The following is a 27,301-nucleotide window of genomic DNA, read 5'->3' on the forward strand; positions in this document are numbered from 1 at the left end:
TTCTGCTGTTTCAAAAAATCCCTCAACAGCCTACCTACTGGTTGACGTTTGCTTTGATAGGGTGAGATTCCTACTATGTACAATCCCACAGAGAGTGTTTCTCCTGCAGTGGCTGTACACCAGTCCCCAGATGCAGTATGCGTTCTGCAGTTACCTGGTAAGTAAGCTGTGCTCCAGCGAGATGTCAGGGCCCCGCGGCCCTGCCCTGTCTCAATGACAACACCACACCATTTCTGTCCTCCACAGGACACCTTCTCCTCACAGTCTCCAGCATTTTCCTCTGCAGCCCCTGCCCTTCCCTTCCCAAATTTTTGCCCATCAGGGCACATGAACCCGGTAGGAAAGCTCAGGAAGGCAGTAAAGGGACCCAGGAGTTCCCGGGCACGTTCACTTCCAGCCCACAGAAACTGCGTGGCCTTCACCCACCCTTTCCAGGTGCCCCCAACGCTTTGGGATGGCCCAGGGCTGCGAAGAGAATGGAGAGTGGCCACGGTCAGAGCCCCCAGCCGGCACTGGCAGCGAGGGAGGAGGCGCTGCAGCCACGGTGCCCCCCAGCTCAGCACGGATTGCGTGGAGAGGGGAAGGATCCCTTTCTATCCCAGCTATCCCAGCCTGGCCCAAAGCGGGAGGGAGGATGGCGGTGCTGGACCGTACCGTTGGTGCTGAGGAGTTTGCCCACAGTGATGAGGACGAACTCCTTGGAGATCTTCCCAGGGGCATTCAGCTGGGCCAGGAGCTCGGCTAGAACAAAGCTGAAGTGGGAGCGGGCCAGAGCCACCAGAACGTCACTGGCAGCCACCTTCGTGTCTTCCGTCCCACCCTGAAAAAGAGGCTCAGGTGAATTGCCCCCTGGGAGACAGGCTGAGGCACTTGGACGGGCTGAACAGCTGCAGGTGCCGGAGCAGTGGCACAGAGACACTGTGGGGGCTCCTCCTTGGAGATCTTCAGAAGCCGCCTGGACGCGGTCTTGGGCAGCCTGCTCTGGGTGGCCCTGCTGGAGCAGGGCTTGGAGCAGGTGGACCCAGAGGGCCCTGCCAGCCTCAGCCATCCTGCGATCCCCTGATCTGCGAACCAGCCAGCACCGGCTACGGGGTTTCAGCTCGAGTGGACTTTGTGAGCTGGAGGCACTGGGGAGATGGCCCCTACTCCCCCACAACACAACGTGGGGCTGGGCGGTTGCCACCTCTGGTCCCCTGGGGAAGGAAGGCGAGCAGCTCCCCAGCTGTTGCTCCCTGCCTAGCCCAGGCAGGCTTCTCCCCAGCCGCCTGATCCCTCAGGGCCACTGGGGAGCCTCTGTTGGGTCCCAAGGCCAGAAAAACCTGGCTGTGCTGCTCCGCATTTCCCTCAAACACCTGGCAGGCTGCTCCCATCGCCTTCCAAGAGCACCATCTCACCTGGTCAGCTGTCAGGTCCCAGGACACCTCTGCTAGCAGCCAGTTGATGACACCGCACTGCAGGCGGCTGTCATCTCCCCACAAGACGTTCTCCAGCTCGCAGTAAGTCTGCGCTCTGTCACCCTGGGGACAGACCACCATAGGGATCAGTTGCACTTGCTTTGCTCCTCTTGGCAGCGCGCCGCCAGCTGCCCACCTTCGCTCTGCAGAGCCTAGGGATGTGCTGCTGGGGCTGGGAAGCTGCAATAGGGACACTAATCCCCTGGCCTCTGGGCTTTGGCACCTATGGGACCTTGGGATGGGGCTCGGGCAAATGACTGCTCCTTGAGAAGCTCCAGGCTGGGCACTGCCCTGTGCCGGGACTTCTGGACGAGAAAACCAAGAGGGCAGAGGTGCCACCAGGCACAGTCTCCCCGTGCTCCCCCAGGGAACCCCGCTGCATCATGGTGGGGAGCCCTCAGCTCACCTCCTCATCTTGCAGGTGCTCTAGCAGAGAAGTCGCAACAGTGGCAGAGGTCGGGGCCACTTCAGGGACAGGCCCTGGCACCCTGCCTCTGCCCTGGCGACGTCTACGTCTGGGCCAGCAGCCCACACCTGGAAGGAAAGAACGGAGCAGGTGGCATCTGTGCTGCTGGCTGCAGGGGGCTGGAGCTGGTAGGGACAAGTCTCTTGGCCAGTTTGGAGAGAAATCTCCACAGGAGACGCAGCCCCAAGCAGCCTGCTGGGGAGGGTCCTGCTTCAGTCCCCAACCTCCCTCCCGCTGCCCCTCACCGCTAAGGGCTCTCATCCTCTCCGTCGCAGCAGGATGTCCCCAGATAGACACAAAGCTCTCTCTGGGTCCTCCTCCTACAGGCCCCACAAGCAACTGGGCCACAGCTGGCACCCATGGCAGAGGGATATAGGAGGGATACAGGAGGGATACGCTGTGACATCACCACCAGGGCCTGTTACCACTCAGAGGGCCGTCCCTAGCTCTTCGCTGAAGTAGACTTGAGGAGGAAACTTCTGCACTGAAATACATCCTGGCAAACCTACAGTATCTTGGTCTGGTTGTCACCTTTCAGCACTTCTCCACTGGGGTCATAGACTCAGAGAATGTCCTGAGTTGGAAGGGACCCACGAGGATCGCTGAGTCCAACTCCTGAGTCTCCAAAGTGTTATAAATGAGGTCTGAATTCAATCTGAATTTTGTAATATTTATAAAACAAATATTTCTAAAAGGTATAAAAGGCAAGTAAACAGCGCTGGGTGTGCAGGGAGTCTACGCTCCACCAACATGCACACACAAACATCAAACATTCTAAAAATACAGAACATTGCTTTATATACTAAACCCGAGTATGCCTATACATACGTACAGTCAGGAAAGGTAACAAACAATCCTTTAAGTTCCATGACTTAACAGTTTCCATTTTCCATTCCTTCTGAACAATATGTCTCGGTTTAAGTTGTTAAGCAACTCGGTCTTCAGGCCTTATGTATCCCGTTCTTCCCAGATCGAAGAAAAGCATATCCATCTCCTTTTCAAGGCTAATAGGCCTGGATCAAACAGGTTCAGGTCAATAGGGGGCGGAACAGCAAAAGCCTTCGATGGCTGTAGCTGCAGAGGGGCCCATGGCGTAGCAGAAGGATCAGTAAAGGAGCCCACAGCTCCCTCACTGTCTGGCAAACCACACGTTTCTGACTGTGGCCCCACAGGGCTCTTTAAGGCCTCAGAGATTGCTCGCCAGGTGCCGAGCAATCCCACTGCAACCTTGTCGTTTTTAGTTGCAGAATCCCACACCTTGACCTCAGTTTGGCCCCATATTTCAGGCTCGTAATCTGTCCAATTGTTAATAAGGAGAATAAGCTGTAAGGTTATCAGGACAGTCTTTGTTCCTAAGGACGTATGATTCCCCATAATGCGCAGCTGCTTACCAGCAAGAGGCAGTTGTGTGCACGGCTCCACTTCTCTCATCTCGAGCTTCTCTCCAGCTCTGGTGCGCCCATTTCCAGCGACTTTCTGTATGAGCTTCTTTGAGCAGTTTGCTGAGTTTGGCCGAACCTATCTTCATGAGGCGATCAATGTGCCTGTTCCCGTCCTGGTCTCCATTCTGCCAGCCTGTTCCTCTTCACTCCTTTTTCCTGCTTCTTTATTGATGTAACTTCATCATGTTGCCTTTTTTTTTTTTTTTTTTTTTTTTTCTTTTTCTTTTTTCTTGAGGGCAGGCTCCCCTCTTATACCCTTCTCTCCACAGCAATTCTTTTCAAAACAACTTTTCATTGGTCAAACAACTTTGAATGTAACAACAACAGCAAACACCCAGAAACATCCATGCCTTAACATGGAACCAGCAGGAGAACAAGAAACCGGAGACTGCATGGAGTCTCCTGAATCACCCTTGTTCCCTCTAAACTCTTTTATATTCCTGATGGCCTCATGGTTAAGAATCTAATGTTATCCCCTCCCCACTATGCGCATGCCCTCGGTTGCGCGGGTGAAACGGGTCGGTAACGGCTCGGCGCTGGGACATGGAGCCGGTGGGAGTTGTGAGGAAGCGGCTCGGGGAGTTGTTGTGGGGGCTGCCGCTGTGTTGGCCGCCAGGAGCAGGGGGTTAGGGGAAGGCGGTGTTGGTTGTAAGGACTACAACTCCCAGCAGGCTTTTCGGCCGGAGCGCCTGTTGCGCTGTTGGGGCTCGCAGCGTTTGCATGCTGGGAGTTGTAGTGCGCTACATGTATCCTGTGTACATGTATCCTGGCATTTCTTTCCTTTTGCTTGTTAACGTGCACTTTGTATCGGACGGATTATAATTGCTGGATTCTTCGTTTCCTCCTTTGCTGTTTGGTTTACAGACAATGAAACATCACCCTGCATCTTCCAGTAAAAGGGGGGAGACTGCTAATGAGGGAACAGCAAGAAAACCTACCAACAAAAAAATGGGAACGGATGGAGAAAAAAGAAAACAAGCTCAAAAACGAAAGGTAATAATTCTTTCGGGTCAAGTAAGTTAAAACATAACCAAAGAAAGAAAGAAGGATATTTGCCCACTTCTCTGGTGGACTTCATAGATTTCATATCTTTCATTAAAGGCAGTCCTCTTGAGGAAACATCCAGTGTGGACAGTTCCTTTGAGACCATTGTGGTTTAACCTTGGTAGGCAGCTCAGCCACACACAGCTGCTTGCTCATTCCCCCACAGTGGGATGGGGATGATACAAAGGTACAAGAGAGAAAACTTGTGAGTTGAGATAAATATAGGGTAAAAGGTAAATCAAAAGCTAAGCACCCAAACAAAGCAAAATAAGGAATTCACTCACAGCTTCCCGTTGGCCAGCAGATGTTGAGCTGTTTCCAGGACAGCATTTGTCTTGGGACTTCACAAATTGTCTTGGGAAGACAAAGGCCATACCCTCACACACACCATCTTCTTTTCCCCCAGCTCTTATTGCTGAGCACGATGTCATGTGGTATGGATTACCTGTTTGGTCAGCTGGAGTCAGCTGTCCTGGCTGTGTCCCCTCCCAGCCTCTTGTGTACCCCCAGCCTTGCTGGCAGGGCAGTGTGAGAAGCAGAAAAAGCGTTGGTTCTGTGTAAGCAATCTTCAACAACAGCAAAAACCCAGTGTTATCCACAATGTCTCGGTCAGAAAATTAAAATATGGTGCTATATAAGCTGCTGGGAAGAAAGCTAATACTGTCCCAGCCAAAACCATAATAGAGATCCCCTGCCTTAACTAGGAACTGTGGAAGCCAGGGAGCAGGTGTGTGCTACCGTGTTTGGTCAGCAGAGGGAAGTGTTGCCTGATGGTTAACAAGAAGACAAGCTGGCTGTAGTTTTGAAGACCTGCATAGAGTCTGTATGAACAGAGTGATGAAATCTAAGTTCCTTTGGCTCAGGTGACATTTCTTCAGTCCTGGAAAATATTCTGCCCATATCTTAGGATTGACCTGGGCAGCTCACTGTTGGAAAGAGTTTGCTTAACAGCTTATCTTATGAGCAGCATGAGTTCAGTGGTTAGAGCTGGTTAGGCAAACATCTTGTGTGTTTCTTATTACGTGACCCATTCTTGGAATGGGAGGAACTAAGAAGAATGAATCGCTTTCCTTAACCTGCTTGAGATGAATTACAGTGTCACAGTTCAGAAAGCCTTTTTTGTAGTCAGTAGTAACAGATGAATGTCAAGCATTGAAGTGCTTTCAAGTGCTTCTTATGGTGGGTTAATGGTAGTAAATAAATTGTTGCACAGCAGAGAATGTCTCAAAATTGCAACATTTTTAGTATTTTTATTTTATTTTATTTTTTTTTTCAGGGAGTCACTCAGACAGTCAAAAGGAAAAATAAGGAAGTTCTGACTATGTTTACTTCACTTGATGCCTTCTGTGCTTGGAGGCTTTCTGATTTAAAAAACAAACAAACAAAAAAAAACAAACAAAAAACAAACTTTGCCTTTATTTTCGTTCCAGATCTATTTTGCCCCAACAAAGTGGGGGAAAAGGAGATTTTCAGAAATACCTAAACTTGTTGAAAGAGAGGTAAGAAATCATCTTTTTGAGAGAAAAAGGAATTTGGTTTACCCAGTTGTTCTGTGCCATTGTTGGAGGATTGCACCTGGGAGCATCACACTTGGAAAAACTTGGAAGAGAGTGTGGATGCAAAATCAAAGAGGGAGATATTGACAGTGGACAAGCAAGTGTTGTTGAAAGTATCCAGACCCATTTTAGCTACTTCTACAGAAGTAGCAGGACTAAGGAGGTATTCTTAACAGCTCCTTTAATAAGCATTATACTTATTTAGGAGGGTTTATGTTTGTTGGCAGCTATTTATTTTGTTATCATTTTATGATAGAGGCAGGAGTAGTGAGCTAAATTTTCTTAAATTCTAATTCATTTTGTGACCGTTAAAGTTAATTCAAAGAGAAGTCAAAGGGGAAAAAAAAAATGTTAGGCCATAACCTGAAGTCTTTTTATGTCATGGAAACAGTTGTTTGTGACTGAGAATTTTTGTGTGTGTTGGTATACCATACCCTTATGAATATCAGGCCTAAACCTGTATGCTGCTTTTTTGGTCTTCCAGTATATCAAGATATGAACATGAGCAGCTATTTTTTTGTAACTTTTTTTTTTTTTTTTTTATGCTTCACTTGTGATGTGTCAGGTCTGATTTCTGACTTGCCAAACTCCTCCTGCACCTCCATATCAAATGTGTGTAAACTGTGACAGTTTGATGTATATAACAGGAAGATACTTGGACTTTAGCAAAGTATTTGACATTGTTTCCTACAGTAAACAACTGACAGGCCTGTAATTCCCTGGATCCTTCTTCTTGTGCTTTTTGTAGACGGGCATCATGTTTACTAACCTTCAGTTAGTAAATTTTGGAGTTCCATTTTGGAAAAGAATCTGGGACAGCTTTTCTTCCTGTCTTCATACTTTTACTTCACTGATAGCAATTGGGCTAAACTGAATTTAGTTTCTTCCCTGAGAATTCATTAGTATTTTTGTTTGTTTGTTTCTGTTTTTTTTTTTTTTTTTTTTTTTTTTAAAGAACTCCAAACAAGTCATGCTTGCTTTCTCTTTTGTAAAGGATGCTGAGACTTTTTGAGACCTTAAAGGTGCCCCCAGGGAAGCTGGGCGAGCTGAAGAATGTCCTGAGCCTTCAGCTGGCAGAGAAACAAATGCTTGAGACAAATGAAAAGACTTTGATACAACTGCAAGTATGAAAGACATGGAAAGGAAGAAAATAGGTTTTGTGATGCTGCTGCTCAGTGCATTGTAACTTTTTATTAGAAGGACTGCTGGCTATGTCTGTGCTTCTGTGGAGCAGTAGTCCAGTGTCCACCATCACCCACTTTAGCTACAGAGCAGAGTATTTTTTTTCTTTTTCTTCTTGTGACTTGGCTGATGCTGTGGAGAAGAGACACTAAGCTCTCAATGCTTTTTAAAGTACTATCAGGAGATGGAACCAATGTTAATTCTTTAAGTTAATTTCTTGTAGTTCTTGTTATATGTTTTTTTTTTCTTTCTTTTTTTTTTTTTTTTTTTTTTCCCCATTCTTCAGGACTGTTTGTGTAGGGACTTTTATGCTGTATATTAAACACAAAAGACTCACCATTTCTAAAGCAGATTTTGTTCTGTTTTTGTTTATATTTTATCTGAAGAAGAAATAACTGAAGCTGAGCAATCAGCAGAAGACATGGCAGACACTATAAAGAGACTGCAGTTCAAAATCCAGACGCTCAAGAAACAGAGGAAGATGAAAAAAAGGCTCAGAAAGTATTGGCACTAGGTCTTGATGCATTCCTCTAAGGAGAAGGTGTTTCACGAGCTAGCGCACGTGAGCTGTTTCTGCAGAGAGTGTTGTATAAAGAAAGACTCATCAGCCTTTGAGAATGTGTCTTTTCATTTTTTCAAGTTCAGTTGCAAAATTTAAAAGTTCAGGTTTATTTATTTTTTCTATCTAGGTGTTCCAGGAAGGTGGCACTGGGGCACTCCACCTTCCAGAACTCCCGAAGTGCAGTTTACAGGCACCCACTTTGCAGGTGAGCATGGAATGTATTTTCAGAGGCAGCTTGGGTATGAGAGGGAAGGCAACAGCAAGTGCTTTTATAACTTAAACAGTGCCAGAGAGAAATTTATCTGAAAGTTTTTTTCCCTTTTCTTTCTCTTCATTCAGGGCTATGTAGTGAGCTTGTGCTTTAAAAACAAAACAAAACCCTAGAAAACATGCCACTTAAAGGAACACTTGTCTTTTCTTATGAGCCCTATGGTTCTAGAGAGCATGTAATCATTTCTGAAGTATACCTCCGTAGCTCTGATGGAAGGAACTTTGTTTCTTTCTGTGCCTTTGAATCTTTTATTTTTAGCTGAATCTAAATAGTCTGCATGATCTAAATGAGCTGAATCTAAATGAGTCTGCATGAATGTCTGATGTAGTGAAACTTCCGTTGAACTCAGTGTAATCATTTTTTTGATTTGTTGTCTATTTTTTTTTTGAAGAAATTCTGAAGATAAAAAGTCAGAAGGGTCTTTTAAAGGATATGAGTGCTGTTCAGCAGTCAGCTGATATGGAGAACATGTTAACCCTCATTGAAAGTCACATGAGAAGGTGGACTTCCTTTGAGAGACCAAAATATATGGAGTCTCCTTTGAAGCAAAACGATGTATGCCAGTGCACTCACTCTATGTTAATGTAGAGCAGTGGGATGCTGGTCACAGAAATGGCACTTTGTTCCTAATGGCTTTACTGTTTTGACTGCTGAACATAAATCTGTATCTGCATTCTGGGACTCTAATGATATAAGAGATCAATAATCAATATTGATCAAGAATATTTTTTTGAGCCGTGATGGCTTCTAATGTTGGTATATACTGCCTTAGGAGAAGGGAGGGAGGTGGAACTTGGGTTTATTTGTGTATTTTTATATAGTAAGGTAACCCATTATATTTTGGCTTTTATATTGCATCTGTAAGTTGGTGAAAGCAGAACCTCTTAAACTAACATTTATTTTGGAGTTAAATCCTCTTTAAACCTGAAGCATGTAATAAAAATATTTATGTAGTGCTCAGTTGCAAATCTCCGTTTCAACTTTCACACCTTTTTAATAAAAAAAGAAATACAGGAGATTGTATAATTTTTATCCTATCTCCAGGAATTTTGTTTTATTCTTACATTTTCATATTTGCTGCTTCTCAAAAAGACATTCAAATGTTATTTATCTAGATGATTGGAGAAAGTGCTACAAGGCTTGGTCTATTCAGCCTAGAAAAGAGGAGGCTGAGGGGAGACCTCATTGCAGTCTACAGCTTCTTCATGAGAGGGTGGAGGGCAAGGCACCAGTCTATTCTCTTTAGTCACCAGTGATAGTACCCATGGGAATGGTGTCAAGCTGAGGCAGGGGAAGTTTAGGCTGGACATCAGGAAGAGGTTCTTCACTCAGAGGGTGGTTGCACACTGGAACAGGCTCCCCGGTGAAGTAGTCTTTGCACCAAGCCTGTTGGAGTTTAAGAAGTGTTCGGACCGTGCGCTTAGTCACGTGGTCTAAACTTTTGGGTAGACCTGTGTGGTGCTAGGAGTTGGACTCGATGATCCTTATGGGTCCCTTCCACCTCGGGTTATTCTATGGTTCTATGAATGAAGGCAGGTATGTGATCAGGTGGTCTACCTATGCAATATTTACTTTCAACATGAAAGTATTTCCAGGCATAGAGCTATAGGAACTGCCCTTATGTAAATGTAGCCATGTACTCAAACGTGTCAGTGCTGCCTTTATGTATAGCTCTACATGTACTGACAAAGCACTGTTGCGACACAGAGGCAAGCTTCCACTTCAATATGGTGAGAAGATGTGTGGGAGTTTTAAGAAAGGCAGATAGGCACATGTGATCAGAGAATGGGCTACTTTTTTATTTTTTATGTTTGGTGAAAGAAGGCAAGGAGCAAAGACAGATTGATGCAGCATAGAGAGATGTTTTTTAAATGAGTTGGAACACATTTAAGAGGTAGAAAAGAGGATAAAGGTTGTGGCACTTCTGGAAAGCCTTAAGATTTTAACTCTTTTCTCTTATTTAAGAGAAAATACATTTTTATTGCTTCTCTCTCTCTCACAAACTATAGCTATGTTGTTTTGCATGGGTTGGTTTGGGTTCCCAGCAAAACTGGTAAGAAATAAAATGACCAAGGCAAGGCAGCTATTCCCATGTAGGATTTGTGGCTGTCATTCTCACAGTATCTCCTGATGTACTGTCCCAAATCACAGCCTAAAATGTTGAAGGCTGAATCAACATACTACACATTACTAGTTAGTAGCTAGTAAGATAGTTCAGTTACACCTAGGCTTAAAAAAGTGGTAGTTAATTGGTGGTAAGGATTCCCTCCCCTCTCACCTTCCTGTGTTAGTTTTGATGGCAGATGTATGAGAAAGACTTCTTTGTGAACTTATCTATAACTGACCTGGCAGATGTTGCACAAAAGCTGGTGTAGAATAACAAGTTAAGCCTGAGATTTTCTGATCTCATCTTGCTGTTCTCTTCACATCCATCTTCCGAAGAAACAAGGGACTTGTGGGAGCTATTGCATTTTATGAAATTAGCAGTTATGAAATTACTAGTTACTGCTGCTTTTTCTGAGTGACCTTGCGTGTGTTTTTCAGGAAGGTTTGTAAGGAAGATGTTGGTGCTCAGCTGCTCCACGAAGCTGCAGATGCTGGAGAAAATGTTAAGGTGGAGTTTTCCTGTGTCCTTCAAGGTAACACAGCACAGACCTGTTGTTTTCTGTGGTTCTTCCATCAGCACATTTATCTGGAAATCAATATTCTGGGGAGAAGGTTGTGTTTCTTCTGGTCTGACTGGTAGCTGCTGTTTATATGACTACATCTGAGATACACCCATGGCCCTGCTTACTGAATAAAATCCATGTATTTAAGAAAAGAAAGAAAGAAGCAAGCCTGTCTCCACCTCCTCCAAAGTAATTAAGGTTGCCATAATTACACAATGATTTATCTTCATGATAAATCAACGATTATCTTCATGATAGATAACACCTGGTGTGAATGTGTCAATCTACGTGATGAATGTGTGTATATGAAAATCTAAAGGTGTCTCTTCAGCTCTGTGTTGCTGGTTCATTCTCCAGTTTATAACACAGGTGCCACGTTTGTGTGTTAACCTGTCTTACTTCTCTTGGATCTTCATCCTACAGGTTTATGGAGCTGTGATGAACCAAGGGAATCGTTTCAGGAAGGAGGTGGTGGTAGATTCATGGTCAGACTTCAAAGCTGTTATCACCCGTCCTCAGAGGCAGGTACATACATATACATGTTATTGTCTTTGTTTCTGAGAGTTTTGTGAATGGGGCGAGCTTTATCTGGGAAGCGTGTAGCTGGAGTGTGTGAAAACCATAAAGCACAGCAGGACAACCCAGGTGGATGCAAGAGCAAAGCCCACTCTAGGGAGCACTCCTGAAGCAAGCTGACTAGTGACTATAGCCTAACCAAACTTATCTGTGAAGTATATGCTATAATTGATTGTAAGCATCCTGATCACACTGACTGCAGAATAACTTGCACAGCTTATGCAGAGACATATTTTACCTGCACTTATGGCACTTGACTGAGCCTTACCAGATTCTTTTGTCTCTCTAGCCTTTGTACAGCCAGACAGTAAGAAAGAGCCTTAATGAGCCTGTGATGGGGCAGATACAGCTACAAGGTGAAGGATGGGTCCTCCTAGAGTCCAGAACAGGCAGTACTAAAATGAAGCTGGGAGAACTTTGCCTTAGTCCCCTCTGTTCACCATTATAAAACAGTCTCTGAGGTGCATTAATTTGTGGGTGCCTTCCCAACCCCAGGCTAGGAGACAGGCTCCTGTTGGTGTGGTCTTGCATCAGGTACTATGAGCACTGCCTGTTCTAGATCCTTGGCATGCTGTCTGGGACAGCCAGTGCTCCTAGGCCAGCAGTGCAGGAGTCAGCACAGGACAAGGATGATCCCCAGGTTTGGATGTTGTTGTCATCCTGTCTATGAGTGGATGTCATCCTGTCTATGAGAGGAGTGACTGAGGTGCATTGGTTTGTTCAGCCCAGAGCAGAGCAGGCCGAGGGGAGGCCTCATGGCGGCCTGCAGCTCCCTCACGAGGGGAGCAGAGGGGCAGGCGCTGAGCTCTGCTCTCTGGGGACAACGACAGGACCCGAGGGGACGGCATGGAGCTGGGACAGGGCAGGGTCAGGCTGGGGGTGAGAGAAAGGTTCTGCACCCAGAGGTGGTCGGGCACTGGGACAGGATCCCCAGGGTGATGGTCACAGCACTGAGCCTGCTGGAGTTCAAGAAGCATTGGGACAATGCTCTCAGACATAGGGTCTGGTTTTGGGTGATGCTGTGTGGAGCCAGGAGTTGGACCTGATGATCCTTGTGGGTCCCTTCCAACTCAGGATATTGTATGATTCTACAACTCTATATTTCTTTAGAATATCTATATTCTGTATTACACAAATATATATGTGTTCTATAATTTTGGAGATCTCAGGTACATGGCTAGTTCTGTAAAAGGTGTAATAGTGGACTTCATTTACAAAAAACAAAATAAAAAATAAATCTTTTTAAAGTACCTCAGTGTTTATCTTTGTAAACACAGGGCTACAGGATGGAATCTGTGGAATATCCAGAGCTGTTGCTTTATCTAAGCAGGTAGATGTGAAAGCATCCTCCTTCCAGATGGTTATCCACTCAGACCCAGACATGTTGCCAGATGTCAAACTTCAGTATGTCTAAGGACACCGTATCATTTATCAATGTCATTACAACATATTTATAGAAAGTATATTTACATAACAAATAATAGGAACACTGCTAGGCTTTCTCTGTGACTGGGTTAAAAATCTGACCAAGGAATTACTTGCTAAGGAAGTAATTCAAAACTTAAAACTTACCAACGTCATTCTATAATGTCTATGACTTTTGCAGGTTTATATTTCAGAGTTGTCCCCAGAGTTGTCTGGATGTATACATGAGCTCCACAGGCCTCCTTTCCTGTGTCAAAACTCCTTAGATTTGGCAGATAGGTCTGGGATTCCCACAAAATTTGTTTTTCACAAGAGTGCTTTTCACAACTGCTTGAAACTTTACATTTCCTCTGCCAGTGAGCTTTGTCTGACAACAGAGCAGAAGAGCATGGGAACCAGATGCTCCTTTTTTTCCTGGGATAAATTTCTCAGTAGTGGATTCAAAATGCAGAGAGACTCTATTGGTCTTGTAAGACAAGAGATTGGAAATCAAATCCTTTTCACTCCTCTGTGCCAACCGTATGACACTGGGGCTACTTGTCAGCCGAAACAGCTGGGTGAGAGCCTCTGAAGCTGGTAAAAGTTCAAATAATATGAGCTTTGGCTTCTTTAGGTACGAAGCTTCACACATTACCCAACTAGTTGGCTTACTGCTTTACTTCCTCGCATCTTTTGGCATCACTAACAGTGTAGTCCAAGGGGCTAACTAACAGGGACACAGGTGAATTGGGAAAGGCAAATACTTGGTAAAGGTAAAATGTACATAGACCTTTGGAAGGGTCAGAGTTGATACTGGCTTGATGCGGGCAGGTCAGAGAGAATTTAATGCTTAGGCACATCCTTGGGCTAATTACAGTGTACCTGACAGAATGTTACTAATGGAAGTTACCGTCTGCAGCAGATCTTTTGCATGAGAGATTTTGAAATACCAGCAGTTCCCAGGCTAAAATTATGAAATTTTCTAAAATGAAAAGGAAAAAGTGGTTTGAGACATTTAATTTTTATAAAATTCAAATGTTCCATTACTATTTTAGCTTTTTGCATTTCATATTGCATTAAATATGAGAATGTCACTTGTATGTGCGGTGCAATTTGAAACAACATGCAGTGTACATGAGTCACTCACACACGTGGCTGGCAGATACGGTTTCAGAAACCCCAGCTATGACTGTACTTCATCAATTTTTTAAAACTGAATATATTTTTTGAGCAAAGTGGGTGATTCCTGGCTGGAGAGACCTAGTGGAATACGAGAAAATTTCCACAAGACCATAGGAAATTAAGAACTGTAGGAAACCATAGTGTTATGTTAGTGTGTGAGCAGGTGCACAGATGCTTATCCTCATGACTCAAAGGCAGATAGGGGCTTAAAGCAGCCTAGTATTTCAGGATATTTTAACATAATATTATAATTCTTATCTTTCTCAAGTTCAGGTGAGTTCTGCCATTGCATTTGATAGTTCCAGGTCTTTACCTCTAGATTCTACCTTGTTCATCCCAATTACACCATTTTTACAGAAGCTTTGGAGATCTTATAGAAAGTGAGAATAATTTCCAGGTACCTACATCCAGTGTTTGTTTGATCTGAAGACAGAAACAAAGCATTTGATAAACAACAGTAAAACCTCAGCAAAAAGCTTGAGGTGATCATACAGTGTAGGACCCAGCCATATGAGAGTTTCAGGTTGTCTAAGGAAATAAAGGTCATGGAGGAAAAAGCAGGGTGAGTTCAGACAAGACCAGTGACATTTCAATTGAAAAGCCTCAATGCACAGCCGATGCAGGGAGGTCACTGAAACATGAATATAAGCTTTGCTGCTTCTTGTCTTCAGAAAGGTGTTGATGAGAAGAACTTGAAATTCTACTCGAAGTGGATTTATCTGCTCTGTCTACTCCTAGAAGTATTTCCAATTGAAGGAATAGCATGTGGAGCCATCTGGTGTGTGAAGAGACAATGGCTTTTCTTCTACAAAAGAAAAAGTAACATCCTGAGCCTGCAGACACAGAACTGCGGCAGGCTGTGGCCACAGTTTAGGCATTTTGATGTCCTTGCCAGAAATTCTCAGAGACATGCATGTTCTGCTTCTCCATAACCCCTTCTTTTTTTGGTCAACCTTTGTATATTAATCCCCAAGTGATGTGTATTCTTTATAACTGCGGTGATCACTTTTAATTGCCAAAAATATTTTTGAGAGAAATCAAAAATTATATGGTGGTATAATAAAAGAGTATCTATAGTAAAGTGAATGAACTGTGTAGGATTTGAAGTTTTCCTTCTATTGCACTTTCAGGTGGTGTTCAGTTTAATACATGTTGTTCTGCCCCTGGCTTAAGTTTAGAGAGCACCACCACAAATGTTCATTGTTTGCACAGTGGGACAATAGGAAGACAAAAAGTTTGCATACACAATGCGTTGTAGGGTCCCTTCTGATCTGTGATGAGCAGGTTTCCAATGGTGTATAAAGACTTAGGTTTGGGGAAAATTCTTTCTGCAGTGTCTGTTCCAAAATCTTTTTATTTTTCATTGCCAATAGAAGAGGGAGGAAAAACAACAAGCACACAGTTAGATGTGTTTCACTCACATTTGGTGAGGGAAAGATCCCCTATGCACCCCAGGCAATGATGTTCATTGCACCAGCACTTTGCTGAAGTGCCCAGGCATTGCTGGATGGCAGCTGAAGGACTTCTGAGTACTTCTTAACTCCCAGACTGCCTCCTGGGAGAGAGCAGAAGGGGAACCTTGGAGAAGTATTGACCTGGGGTTGTGTTGACTCTCCATCAGTTTTTACTTCCTTTTACTATCACCAGGAGGTGTGAGCCCTCTGCCAGCTGAAATTTGCAAACCATGTTTATGCAATGTTTAATAGAAAGTCAGAAGGTGTATTACAAAAGCAACAGATATTTGCTATGGTTGCATGCTTTATTTACTGAGGTTATCCAGTTACGGAATATTCAGGAATAACCTTTACAGTCATCTGGACTTGGGTCAACTTGGATTAAGGTTTTTCCTTAGAAGTAATCTGCCATAAGGAATAAACAACTCTGTTTTCTTTGCAAATGGTAGTCTGTGGCAGACTTATAGGATACATTTATATTTGTGAAATAAATTTGTGGGACTGTTTAATTTACTCTTAGCATTTTAAGCCTTCCATCATTGTAGGAAGGTAAAGAGAAAACAACAGGGAAGAGAGAGGGAGTAAATTAAAGAAGAAATTTCCACTTTACAGATGCAAGTGTCACATGCTGGAGGGAGAGTTTCTATTTTTTCTCAGTGTGAGACATGGTCAGAGAGCCCATGTGTTTGAAAGCAGTGAACCCAAACTGTCCAAGGTGATTGGGCAGACCAACAGAGTAAGTACTGTCATGATTATACCTGTGGGTCTTTTTGGTGGACATTGCATGAGGATGAATACCCTGATTTGAGTACAACTGAATTCTCCCTTACTCTGAAGTGTGTGGGTCTTGCCTGGAAGAATGACAGCCCTTGCTACAGTTTTCATCATGATGATCTTGCAAACACCAACCTACTTTACCATAATTCATGAACAGTCTGGGATTGCCATCTTTCTGATCCCATCCACCTTATAAACTAGAAAAGACCTAGAGATGGAGATTTAGTTTCTCCATGTCTGGTGCCAACACCTGGCAAAAAGCCTTCAGCATCCTCAAATAAACAGTCAAATGATGGCCATCGTACATCTCAGAGATGATGTAGTCCATTAAATCAGTTTAATAAACATTAAACTAGTCGGCTTTGACGTTATATTGGGATGCAACGGGCTAAATGTTGCAGTGGTAGCTTTCACGTGTGTGTTGGTGAACTGGATCTAGGGCTAGAGCTGCCAGCAGATGGCGTGACACAGTCGTGAGATGAAGACAGTTGCTGTAAACTGAACTGAGCACTTCATGCTGTGGTTTGGGTGTTTAGCACCTCTCCTAACTAGCTCCAGCTCCCTCATTTGCTGGTACTAATATGTCACAGCAAGACATTAAGGGGCCCTATTGAGGTTTCATGTGAGATGTATGTGTTGGACAAGCAAATCAGAATGTACCTTTTAGGGGTTAATAATAAGGCTTGTGATCGTCACGGGTTGGCCATGCAGTGAAATGAGGGTACTTTGGTGCCCTGGGAGTGTATAAAAAGTCTGAATAATGGAGTCTAGGTTGGGCACCCTCAGTCAGTGCTTGGTCGTGTAATGAACAGGGGCCTGTTTTGCTCATGAAAAAAAAATCATAATTTTGTCTCTAATCTCCAAAATGGAAAGAAATAGTGTTTAAACTGAGTTTTGTTGTTGTTGCTGTGTTTTATTTTTTTCTTTCAGAAATGTTAGAGATAGAAAAAGAAAATTAGTCTTGGAAGTCCATCTTTGAAGATAAATACATGGAAAAGCCTCAGCTAACAGGTTTATGGAGGTCACGTCTATCTGTATCTACAAAGGTGGTTAGATAAAATTGGTTGTTACATAAATAAAAAAGTGCACTCTCAGGAAAACCCAGTGCAGTTGTATCACCTTCCACTTCTTCATGCACTGTGATCATGCCTTCAATTATCACTTTCTTTCTATGCCTTCAGAATCGTTATAAGATAAATGCAAGGTTTCTTGTTACATTGGATTTCTTATATTACAGAAGTATACGTGTTTTATTTAAAAGCTAATATGAGAAAAAATGCAAACATCTGATTTGTTTGGAGTATTTTAATGAAATGAGAATGAAACGTGCTCACTGACTGTTAATACTTGTTCTGTAGAGATTTCCTTTTTCAAACCTTGCCTTTGGTGGAACCTGCCCCATATTTTCATACATAAGTTAACATTTACAATTCAGGGGCAGAGAAAGAAAGAGACTCTATTATTTAGCCCAGTTTAGGTCATCTATTAGGTTGATCCCTGTGTCATCAATTAAGCGTGGGCTTCTGGTCCACAGGAAATGCCCTCCCTCAGTAAATAAAAAATAAAACACTACCACTTTCATTTGGAGGTACTGAAGACCTTTATTAAGATGTAATGTTGTGAATGATTTTGGCCAAAGGATTAAGAAGGATTAAGAAATCATGAAAATGTCATATATTTTTCAAGTCAAATTTATACTGATTTGAGCTCTATGAACGTGCTACAGCACAGATTTTATAGGGCTTGGGGATAATGTTAAATGAAATAGCAGGGTTGAGGTCCAGGTCTGAGGCGGAAACTCCTGGGGGAGGGTGGAAGGTGAACCTCTGTAGGAGGCTGGTGAAGAAGAGGAAGAGCTCCATTTTGGCAAGAGTCTCACCAGCACAGATCCTCCGCCCTGAAATGAAATGCAGAATGGACCATAAGAGGCAGTGTGACATGCTTCTTCCATGACTGGAAGAAATAAAAAACAGCTTTTTTTTTTTTTTTTTCTTAAAAAAAAGCAGCATTTATTCTGAGGAAGAACAGTGTCTTGAAATGTCATGTCCCCAGTATAAAAGAAAAAAGTAGCACTCAAAAGTGCACAAGAGGCTGAGAGAGAGGATACTCAGTCTTCACAGATATGATTATAAAGCCAACTAATCCTTTTATTTTCTTTTCCTAAAAATGGGCTGGTTATATGTTTGTATTGTATATGTTTGTATTTTGGGATAAATATATGCAAATGCAATCTGAATTTCTGAATTTCTTGTGAAGGTAGGAATCTCTCATGCTTTGGAAAATGATACAGGTGTGTAAGCTTAGGTGAACATCACTCTCTGTGGGAAACTCAAAGGCAACCCCTTTATATTCACTAATATTAAAGAGAACTTGGGTATTTATATAATACAACCCTTCTCTTTTGGCACAGGATATGAAGATTTGTTTGGCTGATACTGCTGAGGACTTTTTGAATGGGACTTTTAAAAAGGGCCGGAAACAAGGATGCCCAGGTCATAGAGCAGAAATGTCATACCTAAACTATCATGGAATCTTCGGAAAGCCTTCCTCACATTTAAAAAGACACTACAAATTCTGTTTTATAATCACTGAATACAGGTAAACTGATAACAACCAAAGGCTGAAAGAATTCTCTCTATTATCAGAAATGCACCCTGAGAAATGAGTTGTGAAATGGACCCATGAAAAAGGCAGTGTAGGGAGGTCAGGCTTCAATAATGAAGAACCACTAGTCTGAATTGCCTAAGACTGGTACTTGCAGCAGTATAAATGGAAAACAGAAGGTACCTGCTGAAAATGGCATGAAAGCATCTTTCTTCACAAACTTTCCCTTGGAGTCAAGAAAGTGTTCAGGATAGAACATCTCTGGTTTCTCCCACTGGGATTTATCTTGCAGGACAGAGATCAGCAAGGGGATGATGTAGGTTCCCTGCAAAACAAGACAGTGGAGTTATTCTGTGCAAAAATAATTTGTTGGCAGTAATGACAATAAGATTTTAATGTGAAGAAATCAGCCTGGACAAAGAGATTATTCTGGCTTCCATTGTGTGACATCACAGAAATGTTCATATATATCACATTAACCAGGTTTGAGATTGGAGAAATGCTAAAAGAAGCAGTCCTGTAAGCATCTCACCTTGGGAATGAAATAGTCTTTGAGAATGACATCTGTAGTAGTCTCATGAGGCAAATCCAATGGCAGGATACTAGCAAATCGTTGAACCTCATGGATAACAGCATCTGTATATGGCATTTGCGTTCGATGCTCGATTCGTGGAGGGTTTGACCCTATCACTTGCTCTATCTCTTCTTGAACCTTTCCTGATGAGGGAATACAATATAAGAAACAGACAAGGACTCTTTCACCCCTGAGACAGACTGGGCTTCACTCATGTAAAAGTATAAAAGACCTCAACTGAAAACTGTAAATTCTGTCAGTCTTTTTTTTTTTTCTTTTTTTTTTTTTTTCCAGAAATAATGGGAGGTGGACAGATTTATGGTGTCTGATTATTTCTTTGCCACTAAGAAACCTGGATTTGGTTAATTTAAATGGATAATTTAAGAGTGCTCCCAATCCAGAGAAGGATAATAAAAAAAGAAAAAGAGAGAGATAGAGAGAAGAAAACCATATTTCCTTTTCCTTCACTTGTTACATTTTAATCATATTTTGGTGAATGTTTTCCAGGATTCTTTTTGATTTCCCTGTAAGTAGGAATTTTATTTATTTATTATTATTTTTTTATTTTTTGGCCTCTCTTCTGCCTGAAATTTCTTGTTCTGTGTCAAAAGCCCTGCTAGACTCCTAAAAACTCTGAAACATAAGCTGGACTGCAGATGTTAAATGAAGAACAATTCCCTGAATTGAAGAACAATTCAAGCATTTAAAGACCATGTACCATCCATTTAATGTCTGTACAAGCATTTGGTTTGCCAACAGAATGTTTCTGAAAGAAATCTGGAACAATTCCATTGCCCAATGCAGGACACCTCTGTTTTTCCAGCTAATGAGAACCTGGCCAACATGAAATCTATCTACTGATAGGCTGACCAATGTGCCCCTCACTGGGTGTCAACCGCAGGGCATAGTGACACTTGGATAATAATTAACTGAAAGTATTGGCTTTTTAAAACTTGGTGTGTTAACAGATATGTTGACCTTCAAGGGTCCTGTTCAGTTCCTGAGTATAAGAGCATCTGTCATAAAACCACTTACTCTGAATTTCAGGGTACTTGAGCATCAGCAGAAGGCTCCAGTTTAGTGTGGAGGAAATTGTCTCAAGGCCAGCAGTGAACAAATTGCTCACCAAGCTTAGCAAGTTGTCATTATGGAAATACCCATTGGAAGTGGATTTCTCCTGAAAGGAGTGGATGAGGTAAAAAGATGAAAACTTAAAGCAAGGAAAAACTTAGGAAAATGCAATATAGATAGCTAAACTTTTACTAAAAGTATTTTTATTATTATTATTATTTTTTTAAGTGTGAAAGACAAATAGCTTTGGGCTTGTACCCAGAGAAGAGTTTTGAAAGAAGTTTTATGTTTTGCACGATCTCTGCCCTTATTGGGGCCAGCTGCAAAGAGAGCTGTTTTTCCTCTGAAAAAGGTAAGTAAGATATATAACAGCCCCCAAATAAGGATCCCACTAGAGCCCAGGCAGTGCTTTAATACATTATGTTTTTAAAATAGTCAGAAAAGCTAGGAAAACAGTCAGAGCAGATGGAAAGATATAGCTTTGGTAAACTGTACAAGTAAATAAAAGAAAAGAAATTAAGTTTAGAAGGATTTATGTTAGGACATATAGCTATAATTATTAGGACTCAAAGGAAATTGTAAATGTCTTCATATAACCACAAAAGTTTGAAGAAATGAAAAGAAGATTCAGTTACCTCCTGCTGTTTAACAAGGAAAGCATCAATAAAACTTCTCAGATCATTTTTGTCCAGAGTTTTGAGATGTTCTATAAAAGTAACTTTCACATAAGCCCGGAATTCATCTTTATTTTTGAGAAGAGTCTTGTTAGCCCTTAGGAGGAATCCAAGGTATGGAAAGATGTTGTACATCTACAAGAATGAAAAGCATTAGATAAAATTTACCAGCCAAAGGTCTGAAAACATTTTACAGGAACAAATGAATGATATCATGCCCATTTTGCAGATACAAAGACAAAGGCTTAAGATTAATATTTTCTTCTTTAGAACATGACTGGATGAATTCATGGTTGAAAATCCACAAAGGAAACCTCTCAGCCTCAAGTTACTGGAAGCTGAGAGACTATTTTGCAGGAGAAGTATAGATGTGATATAAACATCTGCCGCTGGCCAGGGGTGGGACAGATCTTTGGACTGATTGTGTAGCTCTTTGTATGTTCTTGACAACTTTTCCCTCCTTGCAGACCACCTCTACCATCAGTTGAAAGCAGCAAGTAACAGCAATAATTCAGACTACCACAGTTATTTCACATGCATTTTCTTTGTCTGGGTCACCACACAGGCATATATGTATTGTATTTCAAAATACGAGGAAGAAATTGGAGTAAAAAGCTGTGTTTTGCCACTGTTACAACAGTACAAATGGTGGTATGTTAAATCCTTGCTGTCTGGTGAATGGAACCAGAACTGCACAGATGTATACAGTGGGATCTGTGCAGCTGATGAAATGTCTAAATATTGTGAAAATTCAAGTTTTTACAAAAAAGAACCTATACCACATACTAACTGAAATGTTGTCCAGCAAGTTTGTATTATCATTTTGTTTTGTTTTGTTTTGTTTTATTTTATTTGCTTCAGCCAGCTGTTCTGCTAACAGTTTTTCCTGTTTCAAAGCCCAAAGGGAGAGAAGTGAATCTGGTGTGTGGCAGCATTGCATGCAGTTAGCTGAGCATATTTATTACTCATTGAGACATTTCAGTGTAGCAGAAGCATGCAAAAATATATTCTGTATTCTTTTTGTACAGGTAGGCCATGAAATCTGTAGCTTCTCCCTGTCCCATGCTCTGAGAAGGTGTCCTGTGTTGTCCTGTCACTAGACAGATCTCTGCTTTCTTCCTGAGATAAGAGTGTCTGGGACAAAAGCTATTTATGTTCCATGGTCATGACAGTTCTTTTCTGCCATGATTTTTGGAATTGGACCAAGGGAGGAGTAACAGCTCTAAAGAGCTTCCTGGAGAAGTGCTGCCTGAGGGACGGGGGAGCCGCCAGGGCTCCAGGCTGGACCTGGGGCCTCTGGGCCTGGCCCTGGGCAGTGCTGAGCAGAGCCTGGCTCTGGCCTCTCTGCACCTCCCTTCAGCTATCTACGGACATTGAAAAAGTCCCTCCCCAAGTCTTCTCTAGGCTAAAAAGTCACTGCTGTCTCCTGGCTAGGAAAATTGTCATGGTCTACATGTATATGTGCTGGAAGCTTAGACACCTGGCCTGGTGGTGTATCATGACTGCTGCATTTACCAAGCTGAGAGGCAACCCAGTGCTCCCCTTTCCCCCAGAAGCAACAGCTTACAGGATTTAATTGCTTTTCTTAAAGACCAATTCAGTGGGCATTTCAGTCAGCATTGCTACCAGAAAAACCAAGCAAACAAACTAACAACAAAACCCACGAACCTTGTTGTCTTCCCTTCTCAGGTGTTCCTTACCAAACTTGACTGTACCAACGCAAGAATCCAAATTCCAGAACAATACACTGCACTGGGAAAGTGATCTCATAGAAAATTAAACTCCCTAATCTCTCTTGCCCATTATCTTTTTATTTTATATTATTTTATTTTACTATTTTTTTCCTTACATCCATTTTATGTTAGGACTCTGCAAACAATTCAGTCACAAGGGAGAAAATGGCTCAAAGCAAGGAAGATGGGAGAATAGTCTGATTTTATCAGTCTGGATTTCACACTCATCAAACTATAGTTTAAGTAGGTATTTGAGAGATTGGGGATTCGGTTGTGGGTTTTAAGATTGCCACATTTTCTCTTAAGCTTTGCTTTGGTCCAGGAAGTGCTTGTAAGCCTATTATCTCTCAGTATCTCAGATTTTTCTGTTTAATACAAAGAATAGACTACGCATGTTACTATGTTCCCATGGCATCCAGTAGAACAACAACATTAAAATGTTTACATTACCGTAACCAAAGGTTTCCCAGCAAGCCTCATGCTTTCATTGGTCAACTGTAGAAGTCTTATAAATCTGGAATCTTTGTAGTCGAATCGTTTTCCCAGTAATATTGACACAATTATGTTAGCAACTGCTGAATTAATTATTTTGCTAGCATCAAAGGGCTTTCCTACACAATGAACAAAGAAAGAGATTACCTTGTTTCAAGAGATGTAAATTTAATACTAATTATTGCTATTTATTTATTTTTGTTATTATTCATTTTCATTATTAAAGAACCATACCAAAACAAAAGAAAAATGGCTCAGCCTGAGCTGTACAACAGATGAAGAACTTGAGGTTAACGCTAAGCCTTGTACTTGAGCCAAGTACAAGTACAAGCCAAGTACTTGAACAAAACTTTAGAGATCTGAAGAATGTCTCATCTACCCACCTTCTTGTGACCCAATGGTGTCTAACAGATACCCATACTCCTCCACGATGCGGTCCTCAATGGCCCTTTTTCCCATTCCAAAGTCTCGTAAGGTTGTGAGAGTAAATCTTCGCATCACTTTCCAGTTTTCACCATGGGCAAAAACAAGCCCTGACACAAAGAGAAGATTTCAGTGCAGTAGCAGATTTGAAAAACCGAATTTGCAGACACATAATGTAGATAGTAATAGCAGTAACTTTTAAAACAGGTTAGATTACATCTGGATGAGGAAGAAAAACAACTTTTCTTTCAGGATGTTCAGACTTCAACAATAGTTTTTGTTGAAATAAAACAAAAACTGTTTAAAAGATATTAAAGATGTTTAAGCAAGAATAATATATATCTATGAGAGACACTTGTCACTGAGAGAGTATTGGAAATTCAAGTTCAAATTTCTAGTCATCATCCTTTGAAAGTGGGACTGAACTACTGAACTGAGATCCTGTGTCTCTGATGATTACAGTAAGCACTTGAATAGGCACAAATGTGTTTTAAATTTAGCCAAGGTTTTAAACCCTCCTAATCAGTTTTTCACTGGAGTTTTTACACACTAGCTGACTACTTCAGTTATATTTTTATTTGAAAAAAAATAAAATAAAAAAAAAAAAATATATATATACATATACAAGCCTACATGCAAGCAATAATGTGATTAAAAGATGCAATTATGGAAATGCTTGGAGAATTATTCCTGAATTTGTCTGAGTGTCTTTGGAGAGATAAATATCATTTTCTGATGCAAAATTAAAATTGTTTGAACATGAAATTCTTATTTGGAAACCCATCTTTGAATACAATATTTCACTTATTAAAATAAATCCCCAGTCCTGTTTGTGTTCCATTCTAATGCCACATTTAGATTTTAAGAACACTATTCACCACTTGAAATGAGAAGCGGAAGTATAACACTCATGCGATTTCAGGAAAAAGAGGTTCTATGGTAAGCTACAAACAACTAAAGTCCAGAATCATACCAGGAAAACTAGAATTGTTTCCCTGTCATGCATGCCATTGCTCCAGATCCTGAAAGTGGGGCTTTATCTGTTTTCTGTTATTACTGTGTGAATAACTATTTGGTTATAGTTTTCCACGTGTATTTCCAATGCCTTATATTGATTCAGATTCTAAGTGGCATGCTAGCTTTTTCTGTAGGAAATATGTTTTTTTAATAAGTCAAGTTGGATAGGAAAAATAAAACTAACTCACCATATCCTTTGGTCAAATCTTCAAAGATTGGGATTTTAGGTCTCTCTGCAAATGCATCTGCCTGGTTTACAAGAGCTTCTTTCACTGTCTCATACCCAGAAAGCACTACTATTTTCCTTTGTCCCATCTGAACACTGTAGACAGGACCATATTCTTCTGACAGCTGACAGAGGAAGATAACAGTGATTTAAAACTTGTACGGCCTACAAACAAATTAACCACCTTTTCAGTGCTACTTATCTTCCCATCCAGCCCCTAAGTTACAAAAATGTGAAATGTTTTAGGACAAAGAATGAGAATTAATGTAAATAGAGACATTATGATGATTCATGACTGAATAGCACGGTTAGGAGTGGAGCCTAGTGTTAACACCTGAAACCCCCAAACAATCAAAGACACTGAGAGTTTCCTCTGTGCCAACAGCTCTGACTTCCCTCAGAATCCCATGTAAATTCAATTTTTGACTCATTTTTTCACACTGATCTTTATGTTACTGAGTTTCTTTCGTTTAGGCAGCTCCACACTCATAAACTAAACCTATGCAAACCTTTGTTACCATTACTATGTAAAAAATAACTGTTTCTGGGCCACGATCTAGCATCAGAAAAATTCTCACTTTTAGCATATGATTACAATCAACATGAATCTGTCTACAAAGAGGGTCTAAGAGACCCTGTTTTGTCTAGGGTGGTACCTTTTTAGCTTGGATTATTTTCACTTGACTCAATGTTCTTGATTTTCCTGACTGCACTTATTTTTTGGTGTGTTTTCACAGAGAATCAGAAGGCAACTATTTAGCATTGCTATGCAAAGTAATCAACAGCTGGTAAGCAAGTGCAGCCAACTATATGAAATGACACAGCAGCAGTGACATGTGTCTGAATTAAGGGTAACTTCTTTGATAATATTGTTATCCCAGACTAATGTAGCTGTAGCAGAAATTGATTTTTTCAAAGGGTGTTCTCCTCTAACAGCTTTCCACGATTTGCAGTGTTGATGCTCAGGGTGAATGTTTCATTTCAATGACTTCAGATTCATTTACACACTGAGTATATGAAAGATTTAAACCTTGAGCTAAGCTCAAGTTAGAGGACAAACTTTTCCCATTATAATAGATTTCCTAGATACTGCATCTGAGTGGTCTTTTGATCTGTGGTTGTGACATACATACAGACTTGTACGTTAGATATCCCTTTTAAAATCATCAGCAAAGAGATATATGAAATTTCAATGTCTAATAAATAAATGAATAATAATAAATAATAAAAAGAACCAGGTTCATAGAAGTCTTCTGACTCAAAATCAGGAGGGGCTACAGTAAATTAAGCTACAGTAAACTAAAGAAAGCACTAGAAAAAAAGCAAGAGATTTTTTTTTTCTTTGGTTTGCTTAGACCTTTTCTGTATATTCTGGCAACTACAGTCCCTTATAGTTATCTTCAGGTTTTGGGGGAAGAAGGGAAGAAAGAAACATGACAGGGGCTGTTAAATCAGTGAAGACAGGAGGCTACAATCACAACCCTAGGCATATCGATCAATGGAAGGTAGATGGATTTATCCAAATCATTTTTGTCATTTTTTCATAAAATTACCACAAAAATAAAGTTAGGACTTGCTGTTAATTTGAGAGAAGTTTAAGGCTGAAACCCAAGCGCATGAAGTTGCAGTGAAGGGAGAAGGTGTTACAGTAAAGAACAAATCTTGCTGCATTCAGAGCTTCCTTCTCAAATAACTGTCTCCTTTCCCTTGCTATGGGTCATCTCTGAAGCAACATGTCAGGGAAAACTCTGATATCTTGGACTGTGGGGCTACATGTAATTACGTGACCAGTAGAAAAGATAATTGCTACCTGTAGATAAGTCTTGTAGGGTCTCTTCAAGTCAAACAAATGAAGATTTCCAATGATAGGTAATGCTCTTGGTCCTGGGGGAAGATTCTTTCTCTGGTTGCTATTCAAGAAACTTCCAATTTTCAAAATGATCAGAAAAGTCAGGATGAACACTAAACCCACGGTAGTGCTGCTGCTCCAGTCCATCTCAATTCAGCTGAGTATTTGCTACAGAAAAGAGAAAATGTGAACTCTGGATCTCTGTCTTCCTGCAAAATTTTGCTGTGAGAAACCCTAGTCCATAAGCCTCTTTCTCAGTGGAAGGTATTTCTTGAGGTTTGTGACTGGCTTATTCTCTTCCCCTGTGCTTGTTAATGAATTGTTGGTATGGTACGGAGGCAGGTAAATGCTAAACTTGTGTGACTGGGCGAGTGTGTATCTTTCAGTGTTCAAGAATGAAAGTCCAAGCCCTTGGACACCCACAGGTCATGAACCTGCTGTTTGGTATAACAGTCATAAATTCTGCATGCCCTGCAGGTTACTGATTAATTAGATTTTCGTCATTAGTTCAGGCACGGCCTTGATACCCTGAGCATTGAAATCAGAGAAAGATTATTTCTAAGTGCTTTTTCATTGGCATAACTTTGCTCCCCTTGGAT

The 27,301-nt window shown here is 41.5% G+C and overlaps 2 protein-coding genes across 5 annotated transcripts; one reads left to right on the plus strand and one right to left on the minus strand.

The window, feature by feature from the left end:
* Positions 1 to 3,883: 3,883 nt before the first annotated feature.
* Positions 3,884 to 19,182, plus strand: LOC113843351 (uncharacterized). Of its 4 annotated transcripts, none has more exons than XR_003496634.3 (6): positions 3,894 to 4,355; positions 5,837 to 6,125; positions 6,957 to 7,086; positions 7,834 to 7,911; positions 10,522 to 11,171; positions 18,450 to 19,182. XR_003496634.3 is itself a non-coding variant. In XM_072036539.1 (6 exons), exons 1-6 carry the CDS (start codon positions 4,276 to 4,278, stop codon positions 18,470 to 18,472), a joined length of 447 nt encoding a protein of 148 aa, XP_071892640.1. In that variant the 5' UTR covers positions 3,901 to 4,275; the 3' UTR covers positions 18,473 to 19,182. The 4 variants fall into 4 exon arrangements, 1 of the variants encoding a protein (XP_071892640.1); XM_072036539.1 differs by lacking the exon at positions 6,957 to 7,086 and having other exon boundaries at positions 3,901 to 4,355; positions 5,837 to 5,905; positions 10,522 to 10,616; positions 11,070 to 11,171; XR_011808606.1 differs by lacking the exon at positions 5,837 to 6,125 and having other exon boundaries at positions 3,904 to 4,355.
* Positions 17,616 to 27,071, minus strand: LOC101796420 (cytochrome P450 2K6). Its single transcript, XM_005014057.5, has 9 exons — positions 26,664 to 27,071; positions 24,816 to 24,978; positions 23,571 to 23,720; positions 23,146 to 23,306; positions 20,924 to 21,097; positions 20,253 to 20,394; positions 19,176 to 19,360; positions 18,827 to 18,968; positions 17,616 to 17,936 (listed from the first exon to the last, which is right to left on the minus strand). The coding sequence occupies exons 1-9, from the start codon at positions 26,847 to 26,849 to the stop codon at positions 17,749 to 17,751; spliced, it is 1,491 nt and encodes a 496-aa protein (XP_005014114.2). The 5' UTR covers positions 26,850 to 27,071; the 3' UTR covers positions 17,616 to 17,748.
* Positions 27,072 to 27,301: the final 230 nt, after the last annotated feature.

Source organism: Anas platyrhynchos, chromosome 3, assembly GCF_047663525.1.
Source record: "Anas platyrhynchos isolate ZD024472 breed Pekin duck chromosome 3, IASCAAS_PekinDuck_T2T, whole genome shotgun sequence".
In the NCBI taxonomy this organism is placed as follows: Eukaryota; Metazoa; Chordata; class Aves; order Anseriformes; family Anatidae; genus Anas; species Anas platyrhynchos.